At 43.3% G+C, this 25,825-nt stretch overlaps 1 protein-coding gene across 1 annotated transcript in view; it reads right to left on the reverse strand.

The window, feature by feature from the left end:
• Window positions 1–25,825, reverse strand: part of LOC136144515 (ATP-binding cassette sub-family C member 4-like) — a 150,191-nt gene that overhangs the window by 94,916 nt on the left and 29,450 nt on the right. The window contains exons 9-13 of the mRNA XM_065902421.1: window positions 21,340–21,441; window positions 18,156–18,245; window positions 15,652–15,843; window positions 6,624–6,718; window positions 6,314–6,400 (exon numbers count right to left, since the gene is read on the reverse strand). Coding sequence (XP_065758493.1) covers window positions 6,314–6,400; window positions 6,624–6,718; window positions 15,652–15,843; window positions 18,156–18,245; window positions 21,340–21,441 — 566 coding nt within the window. The remainder of the gene's footprint in view (window positions 1–6,313; window positions 6,401–6,623; window positions 6,719–15,651; window positions 15,844–18,155; window positions 18,246–21,339; window positions 21,442–25,825) is intronic.

Consider the following 25,825-nt stretch of genomic DNA (forward strand, 5'->3'; position numbering starts at 1 on the left):
CCAGGCTCCCCCATCCCTGGGGTTCTCCAGGCAAGAACACTGGAGTGGGTTGCCATTTCCTTCTCCAATGCATGGAAGTGAAAAGGGAAAGTGAAGTCGCTCAGTCCTGTCCGACTCCTAGCGATCCCATGGACAGCAGCCTACCAGGCTCCTCCGTCCATGGGATTTTCCAGGCAAGAGTACTGGAGTGGGTTGCCATTGCCTTCTCCAACACCCCTAACTATTCAACCTTAAATTGTTTTCACAGTAAAAAAACAGAACAAACAAACAACAACAAAAATAACTACTCCTACATTTCAAATGTAGACCCCTAGGGACTCAGCCCCAGTCTCATCCCACAGGGTCTACAACCCCTCCATGGAAGCAGGTGGGTGAGTTTGGGGACCCGGTGACCACAGGCAGGGCCCCAGGCAGGTACTCTGGAAGCCCAAGGCCCTTGCAGAGCAAATCTCAGGAACCTGGACCAGGGCTCAGCCTGTGAGTGAGTCAGATGGAGAGTCTGGAGGCAGCAGGCTGCAGCTCAGTCCCTCTCACAAGCCTGATGACATCAGACAAGTGACTAAACTTCAGTTTCTTCATCTCAGAACGTCAATGACAACTCTTCCATGTGTGCTGAGAAATCAAACCACCAATCTACTCAGCAAATGTCAGCTTTCTTTTCCACTCCTCCCTATCCACGAGCGGTCATGTGCTTTGGACTCCGGTCAGAAAACTCTTAAGGGGATACTTTGGACACTGAGTCTGTGATCGGAAACAAGACCCTGGGATGTAAACACATACACCATCTCTTCACTAAGTCCAAAACGATTCATTTTTACATTTTGACATGTGTTAGCTCAGCGTTCATACCTAAGTTTCTTGACTAACATCTTTTCAAACTTAGTAATAAAAACTTAGTACTAAAACATAATTTTTTTCTCCTTAACTCATAATTGCTTTCCAATAATCCCTAAAGGTTGGAGGTGGAAATGGCAACCCACTCCACTACTCTTGCCTGGAAAATTCCATGGACGGAGGAGCCTGGTAGGCTACATCCATGGGGTCGCAAAGAGTCAGACACGACTGAGCGACTTCACTACTACTTCACTAATCCCTAAAGGTAGATGTTAATCAAATCTGACGGGGTGTTGTGTCCAAGATGAACCAACCCAAAAGTTTTAAGATGTTTTCTTCCTCATCACAGATGAGGTAACACAAATAATTACAATGAAGAGATCAATTAATGGCTTTGAATTTTTCTTGAATGATGCTTTTATCCAAATCACTAGAAAAATACACTATTTTCCAAGTTTTAAAGATTTCCAAGTCATGTCATAGAAATGACTGAGTCAGCAACCAGTTGTATAACAGTTATTCCAATATAAAGGCTGTGTTAATCCTATAATCCCACATATAATCCTATATAAGGGCTCTATTAAGAGGGGACACATCCCCTGGTGGAGGCAATACAAGTAAGACAGAGGCCCCACCTCCATTCATTCAATCAGCAGAGGTTTGCTGAGGAGCCAGGCACTGTCCTAAGTGCTGATGATCCACCCACAGGTCAGGATAGAAGACAATACTCTGCACCGTGTAGAGGACACACTGAACAAGCATAGAAAATGCGCTATTCGGCTGTGACCTGTGCTCTGAAGGAAAAATAAGGGCAGCTGCTGTCTTAGATGTGGAGACATGGGAGCCCTGAGACTGTCTGGGGAAACATCCTGGAAGAAGGCACAGCAGGTGCAGGGTTCCTGGACAGAACATGCAGGACAGAGGCGCCTTCCTGCATTCACAGTTTATGGGTGGCAGGTGGTGGTGCTGGTTTAGTGGCTAAGTCGTATGGGACTCTTGAAACCCCATGGACTGTAGCCCGCCAGGCTCCTCTGTCCATGAGATTTTCCAGGCAAGAATACTGGAGTGGGTTGCCATTTCCTTCTCCAGGGAATCTTCCCGACCCAGGAATCAAACCCAGGTCTCCTGCATTGCAGGCAGATTTTTTCCAAACTGAGCTACAATGGGTGGCAGGGGGACTCATAAATGGTTAAGCGTACCCACTGAGGGCTGTGGGAAGACAGACGGCACGGGGCGCCCCCTGGAGGAGTAGGTGGGAATGGCAGGTCCCGTCTTCCACCTTCCTTCTGTGTCCTGGCGCACTGCTTCCTGGCTCTGGGACAGAGGAACCGTGTGTACAGACAGACCGGACTATGAAAGGACCCCCACAGAGCCAGCACAGCTGGATACCGAGTGGGTGTGGGGACAAACTGGAAAGGCTGATGGGAGCAGACGGCAAGGAAGCCTGTTTGAGGACCTGGAGCTGCCTTGTGAATGTGATGGTGGCAGAGTAGTGGTGTTGGGGGGAAAGGGGAGGTGTCCGGGAAGGGCTGGAGCAGGTGGGTGAGCTGTGTAGACAGCAGGGTGAGATGTGTAGACAGGAGGGTGAGCTGTGTAGACAGCAGCATGGGAGTCTGATCAGGACAGACCCCAAGATCTGATGATGTAGGAGGCAGGGGTCTACTGATATGGGGCTGAATCAGGATGGGATCCATGGCTGGACACAGGTGAGGCTGCATCAGTTCCTGTAACACCCTCACCTTCTGTAGCTGATAGAATCCACTATGTTCACAGCATAAAGCTGTAAAAGTCATGAATCTCAATGATCTTGGATATAAATTCATGACTGAAGGAAACTGTTAATGGCAAGTAGAAATGTGAGTCATTCACTTTTAACACAAAACATTCCCATGCCTAAGCTTCCACATGACCACCATATCTCATAGCATATTTTTCCATCCGATTCTGTAACTTGAGAACACTCTCCAATTGCTGCTGAGTGGTTTCCTAAATTGCTTTCCTGCTCTCTGCTTTAAGTTTCCCTAGAGAATATGGTTCTGATTACAAACAACAGTCTTAAGCTTGCTTCTATCAAGTATATATCCAAAGCGGTATACTCAAAATATTTGAGAGGATTTTATAAATATCTCCAGTGTTTGAAAAAGAACTCAGGAGAACTTCTGTGATCAGCACACTATACTTAGCACCAAAATGCCTTGCTCTCCCTTCCCTGTGACACGGATGCAATGACCAGCAGAATCTGTTCCTTCCCTGATGGAGAACTTGTGCAGATGCACACAAGATAGGGTAACAGACATTCGTGAGCTCAAAGTGGGGCGTTGGGAATAAGGAGGCTGAGATACTCATGATGCCAGGAGGGTAGGGGTGGGGAATCCCTGTCACAGCACAAGCTCCTCTCACTGAACTCGTGACAAGATACGAGGCACTTCTCTAAGGGAAAATTCATCAAACCATGAACGGGAGAGGCTGGAAAAGGGGGGTCAGATCAGAGAGCTGGAGACCATGCCATGTGTCATCTGCCCTGTTCTCTCTTGTCCTCAAAGATTCAGTGTACTATTCAGGTTTGTATGTGTGCTACCATATATGTAACATGAAATTTACCATTTCTGCCGTTTTAAGCATACAATTCAGTGGTATTAAGTACATTCACATTGATGTGCAACCATCACCACCATCCATCTCCACAACTCTTTTATCAACCAAACACTAAGCACATTTTATACAAGAGCAGGTTCCACCAAAGTCTAACAACGCCTGCTTAGTGGATGTAGAATCCTAGCTCCTAGTCAGCTCCTAGTGTCCAAAGCCCAGAGCTAATCACAGGCCTTCCTCTCACATTTGCTGACTCTGCTGAAGTCTCTACTTTGCTATTCTGGACTTGTAAACCAATCATGTCCCCTCAGATTCACATGTGGTCACCTGAGTCATCAGTACCTTAGAATTTGGTGTCATGGACTTTAAAGAGGTAATCATTACCCTTAATTATACTGGATCTAATCTAATCTGACTGGTATGCTTAGATGAAGAGACTAAGATACAAGGACAGAGACACAAGCATGTAAATCAATGAAGTTAGAACACACCCCCTCACCATGCACAAAAATAAACTCAAAATGGCTTAAATACTTAATCATGAGACATGACACCATAAAACTACCAGTAGAGATTATAGGCAAAACATCCTCTGACATAAATTATACCAGTGTTTTCTTAGGTCAGTCTCCTAAGGCAATAGACACATAAGCAAAAATACACAAACGGTGGCTCCATGGCAAAGAATCCACATGCCAGTGCAGGAGACATGGAATCCCTCCCTGGTCTAGGAAGATCCCACAGGCGCAAAGCACCTCAGCCCCTGCAGCACAACTACTGCGCCTGTGCTCTAGAGCCCAGGAACCGCAGCTACTGAGCCCGCGCGCCACAGAGCCGGGCTCTGCAACCAGAGGAGCCGTCGCCGTGAGAAGCCCACACACCACAATAGAGAGCAGCCCCTGCTTGCTGCAACCAGAGAAAACCCCAGCCATGTGGGGACACAGCGAGGGCGATGCGGTCAGAAGCCAAGGAGAGAGGTCTCAGGAGAAACCAAACCACCCACACCGTGAACCTGTAGCCTCAAGAAATGTGAGAAATTTAATTTCTATTCTTTGAGCACCCCCATCTGTGACAATTTGCTATAGACTGAATGTTTTTCTCCTCAAAAGTCATTTGAGACCTAATCCCCACTGTGCTGGTATTAGGAGGTGGGGCCATCGGGAGGGAGCAGGTCATGAGGATGGAGCTGCATGAATGGGATTAGTGTCCTTATTGAAGGGACCGACACGGATCCCTCACCTCTGCCACCACGTGAGGCGGCAGGAATCGGGCCCTCACCAGACTGAATCTTTCTGCACACTGACTCGGACTTTCCCAGCCTCCAAAACCTTGAGAGATAAACTTCTGTTATTTCTAAGCCACCCAGCTCTGGTCTCCTGTGAGAGCAGCCTGGATGGACACAGTCCTAGAAACTATCACAGGACCTGACAGAGAGAATTTCCAAACAGCTTCTCTCTGCCGCACACCCCGCCTCCTCCAGGCGAGGACATGCCTGCTGTCCTCCTCACAGCCCTGCTTCCTCCTCCCTCCACACCTGATTTTCTACTCTTGCTTCAGCAAAGGACTGGCTCCGCTTCTCAGCCTCCACACACCTGGCCAGCCTGCAGGCCCCAGGGCACTTCCCGCCCAGCCCTGGGCACAGGGAGCTTTCCAACTTCAGTGAAAGCCTCCAGCTGACACTTGCACTTTACATTCAGCTCTTACTGTCCTGTGTTAAAACACGCTAAACCCTGACTCTGCTGAGCTTTCCCTCAGGTATCTGTCTTAACAAGCTCCACATAGAGAAAGGTTCCTCAGAAGCAGGAATTAGAGCTGGGCGTCCCAGTCTCCCTTATTCTGCCCAGTGTGTGTCCTCCCCTCTCCTGGCTCACCACCTTCCTTGTAAACTAAGAGGTTGTGTGCAGTAAGGCATTGATCTCAGTGCACACCGCAGGGTGTTTATAAGTGCAGCTGGAAGGCTCATTGGCTTTAACAAAGTGAACAACAGCAAGTGACGTGACCATGGGGGAGATGTGAAGGCTGTTTTAGGAAAAAAACAAGTTCGCAAGGCTTTCAAAAAGGCCAGACTAGACTCCATAAGAGGCCTCAGTCAATGTGTTTTATGACACATTTTACACAGAAAAGAATCAGAGTTGTTCTACTTTAGCCATTGTATAGTCAACCAGGAGCCACTGACAAGTTCTACATTTTAGAAACAGGAATGAGAGTCAAGACTTAAGCCAGATTATAGGTGACACTACATTGTAGGTCTAAGTATTAATTCTAGTAAGCATCCATGAAATAACATGAAATGATTGAAATCATACTCAGATGTGGAATAAATGATTCTCAAATTCTAGACTTTATTAAGTCTAGACTTAATAAAGACTTTATTTCCAAAGTTATAGAATAACAAGCATAAACCAACAGGGTCTTTCCATGGAAGCCCTATGTCAGTACCGAAAACTTCGCTTCTAACGTGAGTTAACCAAATGATGGAGGAAAAAAACTGGCAGGCAAGTACCAGGTTATAGAGTCTCACTCTCTGATTTAAAAACACTACATCATCTTTCTTATTCCTGGGGTCTGGATCCACCCAGAGTGTCTGGTTATCAACTGCAAGTAGCAGAAAGGAAACTGCCATCTATTTGTCACTCCCCAAAGCATGGACCCCACTGGCCCCCACACTGGAAGCACCTGCTGTATTTTTCTGTCCTGACCTCATCATGATGCAAGATTTCTCTACGATGGATCTTCTGTGGAGGGAAGGGAGGGGAGGGAGGGGAGGGAGGGACACCAGGGCAGAGGGAGCTGAGTCTCCTGGAGCAAAGACCTTTCTGAGCTCTCTTCCCACATCTTTATAGTGCTCTTGGAAAGAAGAAACGATAGAAAACAGGAGCTAACTCACTGTTCGAACAAGTGCCTGCTGACTCCTGCATCCACTGCGCTGAGCGGATCATCCAGAAGGTAGATGTCTGCGTCCTGATACATGGCTCTAGAAAACGTAGAGAAACGTCAGGAGAGGACACTACACACTCCCTGGGTCTCACCTCTGAATCATGATGGTGTCCAACAACTTCATGTTCCTTCTATAAGCCCAGGGAAAGGGCAAAGACCCTGCTTCACACAGGCCCACCCAGTGAGCCGGGTGTGCGTGCTCACGTCCCCTAGGAGCCACGGAGGAGGAGGGGCAGGATGGCCACTGAAACCCCACTTACCTGGCGAGGCTGACCCGGGCTTTCTGTCCTTCACTCAGCGGGGTTCCTCTGTCTCCTATCTGAGTTAGATCTCCTTCCTTCAAAAGCTGTAAATCCTACACAGATAGAAAAGGGGGAAAAGAAAAAGTTATAAATTGTGTTCTACTACCATCTTACACTTTTATCATTAGTTCCTCATACAAGTATTTGATTAACGTGCATACATGCTCAGCTGCTAAGTCGTATTCAACTCTTTGTAACCCCATGGACTAGGGCTTGTCAGGCTCCTCTGTCCAGGCCTGGGATTCCCCAGGCAACAACACTGGAGTGGTTTGCTACTTCCTCCTCCAGGGGATCTTCCTGACCCAGGGATCGAATCCGTGTCTCCTGCGTCTCCTGCACCGGCAGGTGAATTCTTTACCACCACGCCACCTGGGAATCTAGAGCAGTGGGTATAAGTCAGAGTAACTAAACTGTGACCTTGAACATTAAAAAAAAAACCAAAACCTCTCAGTGTTTTTTATTTGTTTTCATTCTGTAGTTTTGCATGGCATCTACACATTTGACCATTTTAACAGATATTTACTGAGGACCTACTGTATGACAGGCATTGGTCTGGGCACAGTGAACTCAGTTATGAAGAAACAAAAGCTTCTAGAGTTTCTTTCCATGATGGAAGATGGACGATATGGAAAATTAACCTGAGCACAAGGACTGTGGACAGGAAGGGAAAGCAAGCCAGCTCAGGGGGGTGGAGAGTGAAGGAGGGAAGTGAGTCCACACTGGGGTGTGAGGGTTCTGCTCAGAGGGGGTGTGAGCAGATCTGGGGTAGGAAGAGGAGCTCAGGCAGGCCTGGAGAGGCTGCTCCTCACAGAGGGAGGGGTGGGTGCAGGGGTCCCGGGGAGATGCCCAAGGGGTTCAGGACAAGGAGGCAGGAGAGGAGAGTGAGAATGAGGGGAGTGAGGGTGGAGACAGAGCAGGAGGAGCCTGGGGTCACTCCAGTAACAGGAGGAGGGGGAGGACGGACCGTTTGAGGTTTTAAGGAATCACTCTGTGCTTTACAGAAAAAGACAACAAGTGGGGAAGGGTGAGGGTGAATACAAATGAGGAGGTTACTAGAATAATTGATATGAGAGATGATGGTGGTCAGGACCAGAATGAAGGCAGTGGGAATGGAGAGATGGGGTTACACTCCAGGCACATGTTGAAGGTGGAGTCCGAAAGACCTGCTGATGGGATGGGTGTGGCTGTAAAAGAAGAGGAGACTGTGGTGTTTGGGGTGAGGAAGGGGAAGAACAGGGTCTCCATTTACTGAGTTGGGAAAGATGGTGGACGCATATTTAGGAGACTTTGCTTGTGGACAAACTGAGATGACCTCTTGGTGATGTCACAGTGCAACTGGACATGCAAGTGTGAAGGTCTGTGCTAGAGACACAGGTGTGAGAGCTGGTGGCCAAGGCTGGCAAAGGCATGGACTTGTTTTTATCAAGGAATGAATGTCTCTTAAAAAGACATTTTGCTGATCTCTGGCTCAGCTTCCCACTTTCAGAAATAACACTTGACGAAAGTCTTCACAGTAATACTTAAAGTGAGTGATAAACAAGGTCTGTACAAGAAATGGGAGCAGAAAGGGCAAGCTGGGCAGGAAAATCAAAAGGAAAGAAACAGTGTGCTCAAAGAACACATAGCAGATCAGCTGGACTAAGGAGATGCTTGTCTGTGAAAGCAGGAAAAACTTGAAGTTAAGAGGAAATAAAGTTGTAACTTGAAGATCTGGGAATCAATCAAAAGTTATATTTGAATATTATTTAAGAAGCAAATAGACAAATCAGTCTATTTTCCCCAGAGTACCATGGGGGAAAAAAGAAGAGATGATAAGAACATTCCCAAAGTGACAAGATAATCAGGCTTAAGTAGTTGTTCAGTCACTCAGATGTTTCTGACTCTTTGTGACCCCATGGAATGCAGCACTCCAGGCTTCCTTGTCCTTTACCATCTCATGGAGCTTGTTCAAACTCATGTCCACTGAGTCGGGTATGCCATCCAACCATCTCATCCTCTGTCATCCCCTTCTCCTCCTGCCTTCAATCTCATCCTCTGTCATCCCCTTCTCCTCCTGCCTTCAATCTTTTTCAGCATCAGGCTCTTTTCTAATGAGTCAGTTCTTCCCATCAGGTAGTCAAAGTATTGGAGCTTCAGCATCAGTCCTTCCAATGAATATTCAGGTTTGATTTCCTTTAGGATTGATCTCGTTGCAGTCCAAGGGACTCTCAAGAGTCTTCCCCAACACCACAGTTCAAACGTGTCTATTCTTCTGCACTCAGCTTTCTTTGTGGTCCAACTCTCACATCCATACATGACTACTAGAAAATCCATAGCTTTGATTATATGGACCTTTGTAGGCAAAGTAATGGCTCTGCCTTTTAATATGCTGTCTAGGTTTATCAAAGCTTTTCTCCCAAGGAGCAAATGTTTTTAATTTCATGGAGGCAGTCACCATCTGCAGTGATTTTGGAGCCCAAGAAAATAAATCTGTCACTGTTTCCATTCTTTCTCCATCTTTTGCCATGAAGAAATGGAACTGGATGCCATGATCTTAGTTTTCTGAATGTTGAGTTTTAAGCCAACTTTTTCATGTTCCTTTTTCACCTTCATCAAAAGGTTCTTTAGTTCCCCTTCACTTTCTGCTATAAGGGTGGTATCACCTGCATATCTGAGGTTGTTGATATTTCTTCCAGCTATTTTTATTCCAGCTTGTGCTTCATCCAGTCTGGCATTTCACATGGTGTACTCTGCATATAAGTTAAATAAGCAGGATGACAATATACAGCCTTGTACTCCTTTCCCAGTTTGGAATCAGTCAGGTGTCCCATGTCCAGTTCTAACTATTGCTTCTTGACCTCCATACAGGTTTTGCAGGTGGCCGGTAAGGTGGTCTGATATTCCCATCTCTTTTAGTAATTTCCCACCCTTTGATGTGATCCACACAGTGAAAGGATTTATCATACCAGTGAAGCAGAAGTAGATGCTTTTCTGGAATTCTCTTGCTTTTTCTATGATCCAACAGATGTTGGGAATTTGATCTCTGGTTCTTCTGTCTTAGACTTAAGTTACATGGTATTTCATTAGAAGTCTTAGGTTGCCTATAATTATCAATTGGCACATTCTGTCATACACAGGGTTTGTTTGGAGTTTTTATCACTAAACCCCTCATGCCTCAACCTAGGATGTACAGCAGTACCTTTCTGCAGGTGCAGCCCTCACTTCTCTGTCTCCACTGCAGCAAATCTGGGGAGAAAGCAAGTAGCTCACTGGTGCCACCATGGCAAACAAGGCCTTTGATCTCCCTAAGTCTCATTTTCCTCTCCTATAGAATGTGCTGCAGAAACCAGAATCACTGAAAGCAAGGATGCTGTGAGAATCTAAAGAAGTGTGTGAACACCTCCACAAATGAAAAAAGGACATGAGTTGATTATAACTTGCTGTTGGTGACTGATCCCTATTTTCTCATCAAGCCAACAGTAGGACCCTGTTTACAGTGTGAATCATAACATACAAAACACATGACCACCATGGAAGAAAGGGACTCCATCATAACCCTCCCTGGCAACCACAAAGACACAGACACACACAGGTTCTCCACTCACTCAAATCTTAATGGAGGTGCATCTGATGAAAGGCAGCAAGAGCTCTGTTGTGATAATTTATAATTAATTCACATTCTTTCTTTCTTGAGCTCAGAAATTAATATCATCTCTTGCTTTTGGTTTTCGTTGATAAAATGAGCTGTGTTAAGTTCTCAGCCTCATGCCCACACATAGAATTACTTGGTCTCCCTTTAACTGTTGACAGTCCTTGCAAACTGTTCTGCTTAGTTTTTATGCTTTGATTTTATGTTGTTCAAATTTGTTTTCTTCTCAACATAGCAACACACTGTAATACAGCAATCTTAACCACATTCTAGAAAAAGCACTCATGGCCTCTCTTTCCAGGACATAAGAAACTATCTCTGAGTCTGGTAGTAATACTTTGAGTGTGTTGTTGACTCTGCAAATTATATATGAACAAGCCACCAAGGAGAAAAACATTTTGGAGCATTTGAAGTAAAACAAAGTCAAGGTGATTTCTCAGCCAACGTGTACTGATTAAAGGGGAAAAGCCTGAGTTGAGCATATATTATAGTTCCTTCCACTGACAAGAAAGTGTTCTTATTCATATATGTTAATTCTAAGTAAGTAAGTAAGTGTTAGTCACTCAATCATGTCCAATTCTCTGATCCTGTGGACTACAGCCTGCCAGGCTCCTCTGTCCATGAAATTCTCTATGCAAGAATACTGGAGTGGGTTGCCATTTTCTTCTCCAGGGGGTCTTTCCAACCCAGGGAGTGAACCCAGGTCTTGCTACATTGCAGACAGATTCTTTACTGTCTGAGCCACCAGGGAAGCCCAAAAATTTAGCCAATTCTCACTGAACAGCAGACACACACACTAGAGGCAAACTAGGAAATGGTGATGCTGGTTTGGTGCCATTCATCCAGAAGCACATCAAGGGTCCTTCAGCAATGGTGGAGACTTACAGTAGGGACACCACGGAGCAGACTGCTGAAATGGTTAATGAGGGCCAGACATGAGGCCCTCACAGAGGAGGGCTGGGTTCCAGAGTCAAGCAGCAGGAGCCCTGCTTCCTTCACAGCTTTTCTTCCATGTGGAGTCGCCCCTCCTCTCACAGCCTGTCAATATCCTGCCCATCTTTCCAGGCTCAACCCAAACACACTCTGCCATGAAACCATCCTGAACTCATCTCTCTTCCTGCTGGGTTCTGTTTACATGTTTCATTTCTCATGAAGGACCTGTCTTATTCTGCTCCATCACTTGTACATGTGCACATGGCTTCTCACAGCTCCTGGGGCGTAAGATCTGTGCACCACGCTCTGTTCTGGAACCTGATGCTGATTATCTCTAATCCTCACAGCAACCTGCACAGTAAGTATTGCCTCCATTTCACAGATGAGGAAACTGAGACTGAGTGAGGTCACATCACTGGTCTGAGGGCGGTCAGCTGTGAAAGAGAAGAGCTGCTATCTGAATGAGTTCATGTCAGTTCAGAGCCTTCTGCTGTTTCACATCATGCTGCCCAGGTGGTGACTGAAGGTACGTTTGAAATGAAGACAACATTTAAGTAACTCAAGACTTGAAGGCCTCTATTCTTAGACATGTATGTATCACTACTTACTATCCTATGGTTGTCAAGGCAGTCTGAAAAGAAAATTCCCAAGTAAGTGATCTATGTGGAAAAATATTAAACTAGAATTTATCAATTTGATACCTTTAAATACATGTTCACTAAACATTTCAAAAGCCTTAAAGATAACATGGAGATAAATGTTGTGCACTATATTTCTTATATTATGGTAACAGAATATTATTATTGTTGATTTGTACAAGGTACTATGTGTAGAGCACCTATAGAAATACCAACTCAAACAATGGAAGCTAATACTCAGATACCTTCTTTCTTACATGTCATATTTTATGGATATTATTTTACCAGAAACTGACTGAGCTTATAATTAAGAACTAATTTGTTTTCAAAATCATTCTAATACTTACAGAGTGCTTGTTATGTCCCTAGCAATCAGGTGCTTTAAAATCACGAACACATTTCATCTTCAAAACAATCTCATGAGGTTGGTAGTCTTATTATCTCCATTTTACAGATGAAGTAACAGGCTTGTAAGGATCAATCAGTCAAAACCTCACACCTGATCAACAGAGAAACTGGGACTCAATTCCTGATTCTTCTGACTCCTAGACCTTGGAGTTGATGTCATCAGCCTGAATTGATGTTGCCAGTGTGATTACTTCATGTCTCCCTATTTTGTTATAGAAAAGTTTTCAGCTCAATGAACTTAAAGGATTACTTCAATCTGATCTAGTATAATACATTTAATTATTTTTAACATATGTTATATAAAAAATGTTGCTTTTAGAAAGATGGTAATGACGATCTTACATGCAAGACAGCAAAGGAGACAGATGTCTAGAACAGACTTTTGGACTCGGTGGGAGAAGTTGAAGGTGGGATGATTTGAGAGAATAGCATTGTAACATGTATATTAACATATGTAAAATAGATGGCCAGTGCAAGTCTGATGCATGAAGCAGGACACCCAAAGTCAGTACTCTGGGACAACCCAGAGGGATAGGGTGGGTAGGGAGGTGGGAGGTGGGTTCAGGATGGGGGGACATATGTATGCCCATGACCGATTCATGCTGATGTATGGCAAAAATCATCACAGTATTGTAAATTATCCTACAAGTAAAATAAAATTTTAATTACAAAAATACTGCTTTTTTATGGCTTTTCCTCAAGGATTTGGGAGCGGTGGGAGTAAGGAGAACAATAAGGAGAAATCTTTATTATATTTATATGGATGGATTGATGGATGGAGAGAAAAAGGTTAGAATATCAACAATGGCCACCACTTACTGAAACCCTGGTTAGTTTGCATTTCACAGGCATTTTCTGTAATCTTTACAGTAACCCCACCCCTCCCCCATTTAATAAGAAAGGAAACTGAGACAAACACCTGGAGTCACTACCCAGGACTGTTTCTCTCCAAAGGCCAAGCCTTTTCTATTGCACTGTCTAGCCATCTCTGTGTCTATGGCCAGACTAACTCCAGGACGCCACTATATCCTGTGCCTGCCTTATGTCCATCCACTGATACCTGGAATCCAAAAGGAGATAAGCAGATGCTCTCCTAACTTACTAAGTAGTTCCCAGGTGCCATAAAGACCTTGCTAACCTCTTATTAATCAGAGTCATAGATGACATTTCAGAGCAGCAAGAAAACCTCCTTGAAACCCTCCAACCCAATGTCCTCATTTTGCTGCAAAAATGTCAGAGGTCCAGGCAGGTAACAGGACATGTCCAGAATGACAGCAGACAAGTGATGAACCTGGGGCCAGAGCTCTTCTCTCCGCTACTTCTCCACATTGGGCCTCCCTTCCTGCCAAGGAGGGAATGGGCACAAGGGACCCCAACTCCATGTCCCAACTATGCAGCAGAACATGAGAGCACTCCATATTTATAGGCATCACATCACGTACAGAGGAACTGCTGTGCATCCCAGTCCTCAGGGCCCCTTCCACCAAAGTCTGTGCTGCACACATGCCCCATGTGGGTGAACACTGCCCACGTTAGTGGTCCAGTCACCCCACGAGGCTGCAGCAAAGCAGTGGTCCCAAGGATCTGAACTTGAGTTACAAATGTAGAGATGAGGTGACTCATCTCTCCAGGCCTCAGTTTTAATAACTATAAAATGAAGATGGGAATATCGAAGACACTCATAAAGAATGAGTAACTCATAAACCTTTTTACGTGTGTGCATGCACATGTGTGAAAGGCAGAAAAATGATTTGCACGTGGACTCTGAATTAATGGAAGCTACTGTTCTCACTGTTCCACGTTTGCTTTCCCTTCTTATATGGTATCTAGATCATTTAATAAAAATGTAGCTCATCCCTGCTAACTTGACATCATTTCTGCCAATGTACAGTCACCCATGAACAAGAGCCTGGAAGAAAGAAACGAGCCCATTAAACAAGCAATTCTATTTGTCCACATCATTGTAAAATGCTGCTCACCTGATACAGGGCTTCCCAGCTGGCACTAGTGGTAAAGTACCCACCCGCCAATACAGGAGACAGAGACTCGGGTTTGATTCCCGGGTTGGGAAGGTCCACTGGGGAAGGAAATGGCAACCCACTCCAGTATTCTTGCCTGGAGAATCCCATGGACAGAGGAGTCTGGCAGGGTATAGTCCATAGCGAGAGCTGGACACGACTGAAGTGATTTAGCATGCACACAAACACCTGATACAACCTATGATGTTCAAGCCATTGTTTGAGAATTACTATTTCTTCACAAAGCAGATTTGGAGCCTTCAACACCACACCTTTGAAAATCTGTCCCTGTCTTTTCCTCACAGTACAAAAGAGCAGGCAGATGTCCAGACTGCACTGAACAGGCCCCACAGGAGAACTTTAACGCTATTATTCACTGATTTTTACAACCTGAGAGAGGAACATAGTATTTAACATTATTTACCCTTTTTCCTTTCTTTTTACCAAATTGTATTCTTCTATTGCTTAAGTTTAGTTATCATTTATTCACTAATCTTATTTAATTCCCAACGTACAGTTCAACCTTTCATCACCATTCTCTGTGAAACTCGATGCCATTTCTGAAAACAATCTCCCTCAGTGAAATTACGCAGTATTAAAAAGAAATTTTAGAGAAATTTAAAGAAAATTTTATTTTCTTTAAATAATAAATTACAAGTCAAAAATGAAGTGGAGAGAGAAGCTCACAGACTGAAAGGGACCTAGGAGGTATCAGTCAAGGGCAGGGGACAGACCTTGTGTGGATTCCAATAATGGTGAAGGCGATTTCTCAGTGAGATGATCGACAGAATATAAACACAGACTAGCAGGTGGGTGATATTCAGGAATTTGAGGTATTTTTCAGGTGAAATAAAGACATGATTTTTTTTCCCCAAAGCTTTCCTATCTTTTAGAGAAAAATAATGAAGTGTTTACAGATGAACTAATTTGGTGTCTAGGATCTGCTCCACAATACTCTGGGGTGGGCATGGGGCTGGCAGAGGGCAGGGGTAGAGATTCAGGAAGACTGGCCACCAGCTGATTCTGGCTGAAGCTGGGGGTGGGTACATGAGGGTTCATTATACCAGGCTCTCTATTTTTGAAAATATTTGTAACTTTCCATTTAAAAAAGTTGAAAGTGAATGAAAACGTCATAGAATGAAACAACCCCCCCTTCGGATAATGTATTCTGTGTGCTATTAACCTATAAGAATTAAAATGATAGCATATGTACACCTGCTTATTTATCCAGAAGACTAACTTAAATATTAAGCAACATTCAAAAACTCATTTTTTAAAAAGAATTTTTAACAAACCTTGTAGTTTAAACCACTATCATTATTTGAAATTCAAGTATATGTAACTTAGAAGTCATTACTCACCTCTTCCAAAGCACAAGCCTTTATTACTTCTTCATATCTTCCCTTTTCATATTTCTTCCCAAATAAAATGTTACTCTTCACAGTCCCTGGAAACAACCAGGGCTGCTGAGAAACATACGCAATCCTCCCATGCACGTTGATCTTTCCCTGGCTCGGGGGCAGCTCCCCTAGCACAGCGCTCAACAGCGATGACTGAAACAGACGGCAACACACACACGTGAACAGGGTGCACTCAGGACGGAACACGCCCCGCAGCACAGCCGACCCCACTCTGGTGCTTGATATAGGATAGAACCCTTTCCTTCAACAGGATACAGTAGAGCCCTCTCACTTGAGACCCAAAAAAAAAAAAAAAAAAAATTGAAACTAACACTAATGGTCAATGAAAACAACTGATAAGGAATATATTAATATTGTAAACAATCTACTCTGCCTGAGTATCCCCCTGAAAGGGTAACAGGCAGGAAGGCCAGGGGTCTCCAAACGGAGGAAATAGGCTGCAAGTGCCAGACATTTTTTATCTCTCTTAAGCGGCAGGAGGAAACAAACTAGCGATATATATATATATATATATATATATATATATATATATATATATATATATATATATTTTTTTTTTTTTTTTTTCCTTCTCTATACAAATTCAAAAGGAGGTTTCTCTTAAAATGCTGTGTTGTCATGACACCTGGTTTCACCTGAAGCTAACTCTTCTCAAACCTTGAGTTAACCAATACATTTTTTTTTTATGGAAATGTTTATCTAAAGATATGTTAATTTACTCCAGACTCTGTAAGTTCCACCAAAAGGCTCAACCTACTTACTCAGATACTGTTCCCCTAATCTATGTAAATGAAACTATTTGTTTGGTAATCTGCCCTTCTACAAAATTCAAGTCAATCATTTATGGCCCGGGATGAATTATCTGGTGCCATTCTGAATTTTAAGACATTCCTTTCTTTTCATTAACAGACTGCGAGTGACTATATAACATACAGCTGAAGACTAGCAGGGGGGTACACTTTCTGCCCCCTTCTGATGCCTATGTCAGAAGCTTTTTCTATCTCCTTTATACTTTAATAAAACTTTATTACACAAAAGTTCTGAGTGATTCAGCCTCGTCTCTGGCCCTGGATTGAATTCATCTCCTCTGGAGGCCAAGAATCCTGGCGTCTTATCGTACAGCAACAACCTTTCACCCCCAAGTAAAATTCTACTCAGCAAAGAATAATTGAGAATGCTTAACATCCTTCTCTAGCAGAGTCCAGCAGGATGTGTATTTTATGTATCTGATGTTTAGTGCAAATATTCCTGCATCTGGTATCCTTTACTTGACAAACACTTGTTCTTAAAAAGCTATGTGTGATGAATATAGCCAAAGATAATTAATTGAAGGAACTCTGAAGTGAGTTGTGTCTGCAGAGCAAAAGCCCGTCATAGAGGAAATCAATACCCCTTCGTGTACACATCCCACGTTAAAAAATATTTATTTATTTATTTTTAGTTCTTTTATTATTTTCATTTATTTTTTACAATATTGTGTTGGTTTCTGCCATACCACAATTCTAAATTTTTTATTTATTTTTGCTTGTGCTGGGTCGTCATTGCAGTGCATGGGGGTTTTCTTATTGAGGACCACCAGCTCTAGTGGGCAGGCTTCAGCAGCTGTGGCCCATGGGCTCAGTCATTGCAGCTCCCAGGCTCCAGAGCACAGGCTCAACAGCTGTGGTGCACGGGTTTAGTTGTTCCACAACTGGGAAGTGGGAACTTCCCAGACCAGGGACTGAACCTGTGTTTCCTGCATTAGCAGGTGGATTCTTTTACCACTGAGCCTCCAGGGAAGCCCACATTCCACATTAGATTTCTGTATTTTGTTGTTTCTGACCAAGTGCATGTGCAACTTTCCTTTCAATCTTCAACATCACACAGATGTGGCGTGTGTGTATCCACACCCTCAGAGTGCTCACGACATTGGGCTGAAATAATATGTCTGCATATCTGTCTCGCCCCAGAACCCCTTGCCTCTGAAAGGCAGAGAGTCAGGGTCTTGCTCACATCTGTACCTTTATCTCCAGCACGTAGCTGCACATTTGCTACATGTGCACTGATGGGATCACGTCAAGTCACAGGAGGAAATGCTCAAAGCTTCTGGGAAGAGCCTTTATGACCTCCAGACTTCCTGGAAGGGCCACTAAGATGAAAAGAAGTCCCCATTGTCTCTGTCTATCCCGAACAGCTGTCACATAAATAATTTTCTTCACTGAGACGTCCAAATTCCCCACAGGCAGTTCCTAACAGGGCAATCTGAAGCACCAGGAAGGAAAAGACAGTGGGGGTTTATCCTGATTTATTTGGCCATGAAACATTCTTGTAAAATGAATGCTTCATAGAACACACCTAGAGAGATGATGTTCTAGATACACTCAGTGCAAACTGAGTCACACACAGATCTGGGCTCAATTCTGAGAATTTAACAGCGGCTGTGGTGTTGCATCACCATAACTTACCTTTCCTGCTCCCACATGTCCGACCACAGCTAACAGTTCACCAGGTCTGACAGTAAAGGAAAGTTCTTGTAGGGTTGGGGTCTCTGATGCCTACAAATTAAAGTTTTTAATTTAATTTAACTTACCCATTTTAATAAAGTAACACAAGTTTTTTTAGAAAGTGGAAAATATAACAATAATCAACATAATTGATATGCAAAATATAACCCACATTTTCTCTTTCCTATTTTAAGATACTGTGTCCTAGAGGCCTCTTCATCAAATCTTATCTCTTTGGGGATTGGAGGCAGCTTTAGCTGATTTTAGGGAGGCTCCTTCTTTTACTAGATTCCCATATGGATAGAAGAATGTTCCAACTACTGCACAACTGAACTCATTTCACATGCTAGCAAAGTAATGCTCAATATTCTTCATGCTAGGCTACAGCAGCACGTGAACTGAGAAATTCCAGAGGTACAACCTAGAATTAGAAAAGGCAGAAGAACCAGAGAGCAAATTGCTGATACCTGTTAGATCACAGAAAAAGCAAGGTAATTCCAGAAAAACATCTACTTCTGCTTCATTGACTAAAGCCTTTGACAGTGCGGATCACAACAAACTGTAGAAAATTCTTAAAAAGACGGGAATACCAGACCACATTACCTGTCACCTGAGAAACCTGTATGCAGGTCAAGAAGCAACAGCTAGAACCAGACATGCAACAACCTACTGGTTAAAAATCAGTCTCTGCTTTTTAATATGCTATCTAGGTAGGTCAAAACTTTCCTTCCAAGGAGTAAGCGTCTTTTAATTTCATGACTGCAATCAGAATCTGCAGTGATTTTGGAGCCCCCCAAAATAAAGTCTGATACTGTTTCCACTGTCTCCCCATCTATTTCCCATGAAGTGATGGGACCAGATGCCATGATCTTAGTTTTCTGAATGTTGAGCTTTAAGCCAACTTTTTCAATCTCCTCTTTCACTTTCATCAAGAGGCTTTTTAGTTTATCTTCACTTTCTGCCATAAGGGTGGTGTCATCTGCATATCTGAGGTTACTGATATTTCTCCTGGCAATCTTGATTCCAGCTTGTGCTTCTTCCAGCCCAGCATTTCTCATAATGTACTCTGCATATAAATTAAATAAGCAGGGTGACAATATACAGCCTTGACGTACTCCTTTTCCTTTTGGGAAGCAGTCTGTTGTTCCATGTCCAGTTATAACTGTTGCTTCCTGACCTACTTACAGGTTTCTCAAGAGGCAGGTCAGGTGGTCTGGTATTCCCATCTCTTTCAGAATTTTCCACAGTTAATTGTGATCCACACAGTCAAAGGCTTTGGTGTAATCATTAAAGCAGAAATAGATGTTTCTCTGGAACTCTCTTTCTTTCTTGATGACCCAATGGATGTTGGCCATTTGATCTCTGGTTCCTCTGCCTTTTCTAAAACCAGCTTGAACATCTGGAAGTTCACGGTTCACATATTGCTGAAGCCTGGCTTGCAGAATTTTGAGCATTACTTTACTAGCGTGTGAGATGAGTGCAATTGTGCAGTAGTTTGAGCATTCTTTGGAATTGCCTTTCTTAGGGATTGGAATGAAAACTGACCTTTTCCAGTCATGTGGCCACTGTTGAGTTTTCCAAAGTTGCTGGCACATGGAGTGCAGCACTTTCACAGCATCATCTTTCAGGATTTGAAATAGCTCAACTGGAATTCCATCATATCCACTAGCTTTGTTTGTAGTGATGCTTTCTAAGGCCCACGTGACTTCACATTCCAGGTTGTCTGGCTCTAGGTGAGTGATCACACCATCGTGATTATCTGGGTCGTGAAGATCTTTTTTGTACAGTTCTTCTGTGTATTCTTGTCACCTCTTCTTGATATCTTCTGCTTCTGTTAGATCCATACCATTTCTGTCCTTTATCAAACCCATCTTTGTGTGAAATATTCCCTTGATATCTCTAATTTTCTTGAAGAGATCTCTAGTCTTTCCCATTCTGTTGTTTTCCTCTTTTTCTTTGCATTGATCACTAAGGAAGGCTTTCTTATCTCTCCTTGCTATTCCTTCAAACTCTGCATTCAAATGGGAATATCTTTCCTTTTCTCCTTTGTTTTCGCTTCTCTCTTTTTCACAGCTATTTGTAAGGCCTCCTCAGACAACCATTTTGCCTTTTTGCATTTCTTTTTCATGGTGATGGTCTTGACCCCTTTCTCCTGTACAATGTCATGAACCTTGGTCCATAGTTCATCAGGCTCTCTGTCTATCAGATCTAGTCCCTTAAATCTATTTCTCACTTCCACTGTATAGCCATAAGGGATTTGATTTAGGTCATACCTGAATGGTCTAGTGGTTTTCCCTACTTTCTTCAGTTTAAGTCTGAATTTGGCAATAATAATTTTGCTAAATAATAATAAATTTGGCAAAATTTTTCCAATACTTTGGCCATGTGATATAAAGAGCCAACTCATTGGAAAAGACCCTGATGCTGGGAAAGACTGAAGGCAGGAGGAGAAGGGGACCACAGAAGACTAAATGGTTGGATGGCATAATCGACTCATCTGGGAGATGGTGAAGGACAGGGAAGTGTGGCGTGCTGCAGTCTGTGGAGTCGTAAAGATTTGGACATGACTGAGTGACTGAACAACAAAAACAGAAATGCTGGAGTGGGAACCCATTCCCATGGACAGAGGGGCCTGGTGGGCTATAGTCCATGGAGTCACAAAGACTCAGACACAACTAAAGCTACTGACACTTCACACTTCAGCTCAAAATATTAGATCTGGGTTTTCAAGAAAAGATGTATTTGTGCTCTACATCTTTTTTTAAGGTGATCCTATTGTATAGCACATGGAATTATATTTAATACTCTGTAATAAAACATAATGAAAAATAAGCTAAAAATTAAAAGGAGAATTTATGTACTTCAAGTTGAACATGTGCTAATACACTGAAAGCTCTCTTGAAAATGAAAAAAACAGCAACATGTCAATGGCCTCAGGCTGATTTTACACTTAATCTCCATTCATTGCAAACCTTATTCCATTCATTGCAAACCTTATTCCTGACTCTGACAATTTTTATAACATATTCTCAGTAAATGAGCAAGTCATATTTTATAGTATGTGTAAAAATCTCAAAATTATCCAATAAATCTATGTCACAGTTGTCTTTTAGCAGTTACAGTTTTGGAATGGAAGGTTTCTTACCTTTTCCCAAGAAGCTGTAAAAGCTTGCACATCCACAATAGTTTTACCATCTGATGGCAGCAAAGGGTAGCACTGTGTTATCTCATCAAGTAACAGAAAGTTCTACATAAAAAGGCAAACAGATTGTTTATACTGAAAGAACAAAGGTCAAACAAAACAATTGCTTCTCTTGAATTTGCAATAAAAAATTGTATACCTATCGTTTATACCTACCTTCATTTTACAACTGAATTTTATTAGGTCTTGGTTCACATGAGAAATATTAAATAGTATATAGTATGTAATATACTATTATTATAGTATATGTACATCTAAGTATATAATCTAGTACAGCATATATATAATATAGCATATACATACATATATATAGTGTGTGTGTGTGTGTGTGTGTGTGTGTATAAAACAGATAAATAAAGAGTTCCTGGCCATGGGGCTCTCTTTGTTGCCTTCTCAACAAGTGTACTGCTTCCTCTCTAAGAAGAGAATATGGCTTCAAACTCCAGTACATTTAGAACCTGGACATTATCCCTGTTTTACTTTTGGATTACCAACAATAAACAGGTGAGCTGATAGGAAATTATTTCATAAATACTAACTAAATCCCACTATGTACCAAGCTCCATGTGACACTGCTAGAACAGAGAGGAAGGCCCTCCCCAGGCCGTCAGGAAGCAGGTGGCACAGGACAGGCTGGGACACAAGGCCAACGACAGAGACGCTGAGTGCAAACCCTGTACACTCTGCTGTCCCCCTCGTGTGTGTCAATACCACATTCACTGCTTGTCATAAATTATCACTCAAGTCAACATTCTAAAAAGAAAATGGTCTTAAGTTTCTATCTCTTAAAAAATATTTTACAGGCATCTTTTCACAATCACTGCCTCTTCTCCTTAGTCAATGCCCTCTCTCCTCCACAGCAGGAATGGCCACACCTCTCACTTTTTGTTATCTTTTACACCACTTAGCAACTAACTGATGCAAACTAGCTGAAGAAAACAGTCTTATAAGCTGCTACAAAGCTGACAAACACAGGCAAGAAAACTCCCTCTTGTCTTGCAAATGCTAGACATAATTTCATGAGAAAAGCAAGAGTGGTAGAGAAATTGAACACACAACTTAGACCACTCCCACTCCCCAAGGTCCCCAAAACTGTGAACGTGAGGCAGAGACTGCTGGCTGTCTTCTAAATCTGCTCTCTTTCTTCTGAGGTAACAAACCGAGATTTCACCTGCACGTGGCAGTCTGGAAGGAGACCCTCCCTCTGTCTCTAGACCACTGAGCAGATACGAGCAGCCACATGACTAAATTCAGGTCAATGGGGAGTGACAGCAACCAGGAACTTCCTCCACCCCACAGCCTGGGCCTTGGAGGCTGCCAGCGGGGTCAGGTCACATGCAGTGGAGTTACATTAAGAAGACAGAAAGAGTCTGGGTACCAACACCACGGAGGTTCACACTAGCCATGGGACTTGTTATGGGGAGAGTTGTATCACCACATAAAAGATACATCCTAAGCCCAGTTAGCTCAAAATGTGACTTTATTTGGAAATTTGGCTGTTGTAAATATAATCAATTAAAGTGAGATCACAGTGGAGTAGGGTGGGCCCTGAATCCAATTTGACTAGAGTCCTCATGAGAAATGCAGAGACAGATAGACACACAAAAAGCAGCTACCTGATGAAGGAGACAGAGGCTGGGATGATGGTTTTCAAGCCAAGGAATGCCAAGGTTTGCCAGCAACCACTCAGAGCTAGCAGAGGCAAGAAAGGATGCTCCCTTATTGGATTCAGAGGGATCCTGACCCTGCTGACACCTTGATTTCAGACTTCTAGCCTCCAGGACTGTGAAACAAAACATTCCTGTGGTTTTAAGCCACATGGTTTGTGGTACTTTGTATCAGCAGCCCCAGGAAACCCATTCAGAGCCTCACAAGGATTCTTGCATGAGAGAAAAACAAATGAATCCTGTAAGTAGCTTTAACATGGGTACTCTGAGACCCACAGGCAAACTGAATCCTTACCAACAGGGGTGCAACTGAAACAAGCATGTGAGGATGTGAGGATGTTTGAGAAAGAAAACAACACATAAATAGTAATTTACTACCTTAAACATCTTGACACCCCATCTATCATGCCTCAGAGTCATAATGTGATTGCAACCTTCTACTTAAAATGAAGAACTGGTCAAAGTCAGTTCAGTCCAGTCGCTCAGTCATGTCTGACTCTTTGAGACCCCATGAACCACAGTACGCCAGGCCTCCCTGTCCATCACCAACTCCCAGACTCCACCCAAACCCATGTCTGTTGTGTCAGAGATGCCATCCAACCATCTCATCCTCTGTCATCCCCTTCTCCTCCTGCCCCCAATCTTTCCCAGCATCAGGGTCTTTTCAAATGAGTCAGCTCTCCGCATCAGATGGCCAAAGTATTGGAGTTTCAGCTTCAACACTGAACTGGTCAAAACTGAATGTGAAAAACGTTCTATGGGAAAAGAAAGATGTGATCCTTGCAGTTCTCTCAAAGACCAGCTGGTGGGAGATGTGTTTGATTCATGCACTCCTCCTCTCATCCAAGCTCACCGAGAACCTAGCACTGGGCACGAGGACTTCTACCCTCCCCGAGACTGAGTCCAAAAGGACGCAGGATGGATGGATGGTTGTCTGAGGACACGTTGGCAGGCATTCAACCACCACAGCCTGAGTTCTCTCTCCACAACATCTCCCACATTGTCAGACAGGTACCAGCTATCATCTGTTCTGAAATAGTTCATCTTTCTCCCAATTTTCTTTTCCCCTTAAAACAACATAGTTTAGAATCTCATTCACCATTAGTCATCTCAATAATGCAGCTTTTCATTTTCTGATTCCTTCTGCAACATCGCTGAACCTACCCCAAGACAACTCCCTCCTGATCTCCTTACAGCCCCTCTGAGAGTGTCCACAAGCTTAAAACCCCCCAGTGATCCACCTGCACCTAAGTCCACACTCCCAAGGTGGCCTCTGCCTGGAAACCCTGAGTACTGACCCCACCCATCCTTCCAGCCATTCTTAAATACTAGCCATATTGAAATTAGCTCAGCACATCCCCAGCTGGCACTGCCCTTCCTACTTCTGAATCCACAGAAGGATAGTAAGTCATGTAGAGAGGAGACGCTACATCATTTGTGCACTTATACAGTCCCAACTCAACTAAGATCGAGCTTTGCACAGTCAGCCCATCGTGGACATCAGTTAAAAGAAGGAACAGACTGTAGAGTTGTTCAAATCAGTCCAACCACTGACTGCATAGATACAGCCTTACATAGTCTAAGTGAACACAGCAACAAGCAAAAGGTTATGAGATAGGCTGGGGATGTTTGCACCTGAACAAACATCTCTTTGAGCAACAAAATATAAAGAAACCATAAGGGACTAAACATAACTGCACACATGCAAAGGCAATTTCAAACAGTAAGACATAAAAACACCACAAGCCAGGTGCCCTTTCTGAACTGCTGGGAGCAAAGCAGGGAACTGCCTATGATCTTGGCACACGGCACCTACAAGACAGTGGGCAGACCACCTAAGTCACCCCTGTGGCTCAAATGACCAAGCCTCCCCTACCCTCACCCCACTTAAGGAACCAGCCCGTCCTTCTCAAAGAGTCAACGGGGCATCAGTTTCTTGTTTTCATATTTTGTGCTGCAGCACAAGCCTCAAAAAGCCTTGTTTGAATTTATCATCTGGCCTATTATCAATTTCTATTGATTAAAAAGACCAAGGGCCCTAGAGAGTAATGTATATGTTATATATTCAGTCTGGACAGAATCAAATACAGTTTCAACTTGAGCATGTAACCAAGATATCAATACTGAGTGTGTATATATTAGAATAGAAATCCCTCATTTTCAAACAAAAAAGAAAGAAAACGAAAATTTATGTCCTAAGTGAAGAATTAAATTTATTGAGCACTTGTCCACAAATAATAGTCCTGAGGGGAACAGATGTCAGTCTTCCAAGGGTTAAATGAGACCCCATTCTACACATGATGAGCTTCTAAAAGCATCCTAAGTGCAGGCTGGATTTTTTTCCAGGACTCAGTCTGATGAAAGAGCTGAAATTAAATGGCCATTAGCCAGGAAGTACAGACCTAGAACAGGTTATGTAGGAACGTATAAAGGTCAGAACTGCAGCCAAAAAGACTGACTTCCCAGTGGCTGGTAATGGAAAACCTAAAGCTGCTTTGTGAACAATATAACCTCAGAGACACATTTGACTAGATGTAAAAATCACTGAAGACTTAGAGCTTTGAAGTTGAGATCTTTTGCCATCCTATTGGAGTCATTCAGTGCCAAGACTATGGGTCCCCCTTCCTCTGTTAGAGAAAAATAGAGCCTTCTTGGGCCTTGAGGTCATAATAAATCATTCATTTTCACAGAGCCGATTTAATCTTCATTTTAAACAGAAATACTTGAGCACCTACTGTGTGCAAGGCCCTTGTCTTCGTGAT

The sequence above is a fragment of the Muntiacus reevesi genome, chromosome 11, assembly GCF_963930625.1.
Source record: "Muntiacus reevesi chromosome 11, mMunRee1.1, whole genome shotgun sequence".
NCBI classification, from domain to species: Eukaryota; Metazoa; Chordata; class Mammalia; order Artiodactyla; family Cervidae; genus Muntiacus; species Muntiacus reevesi.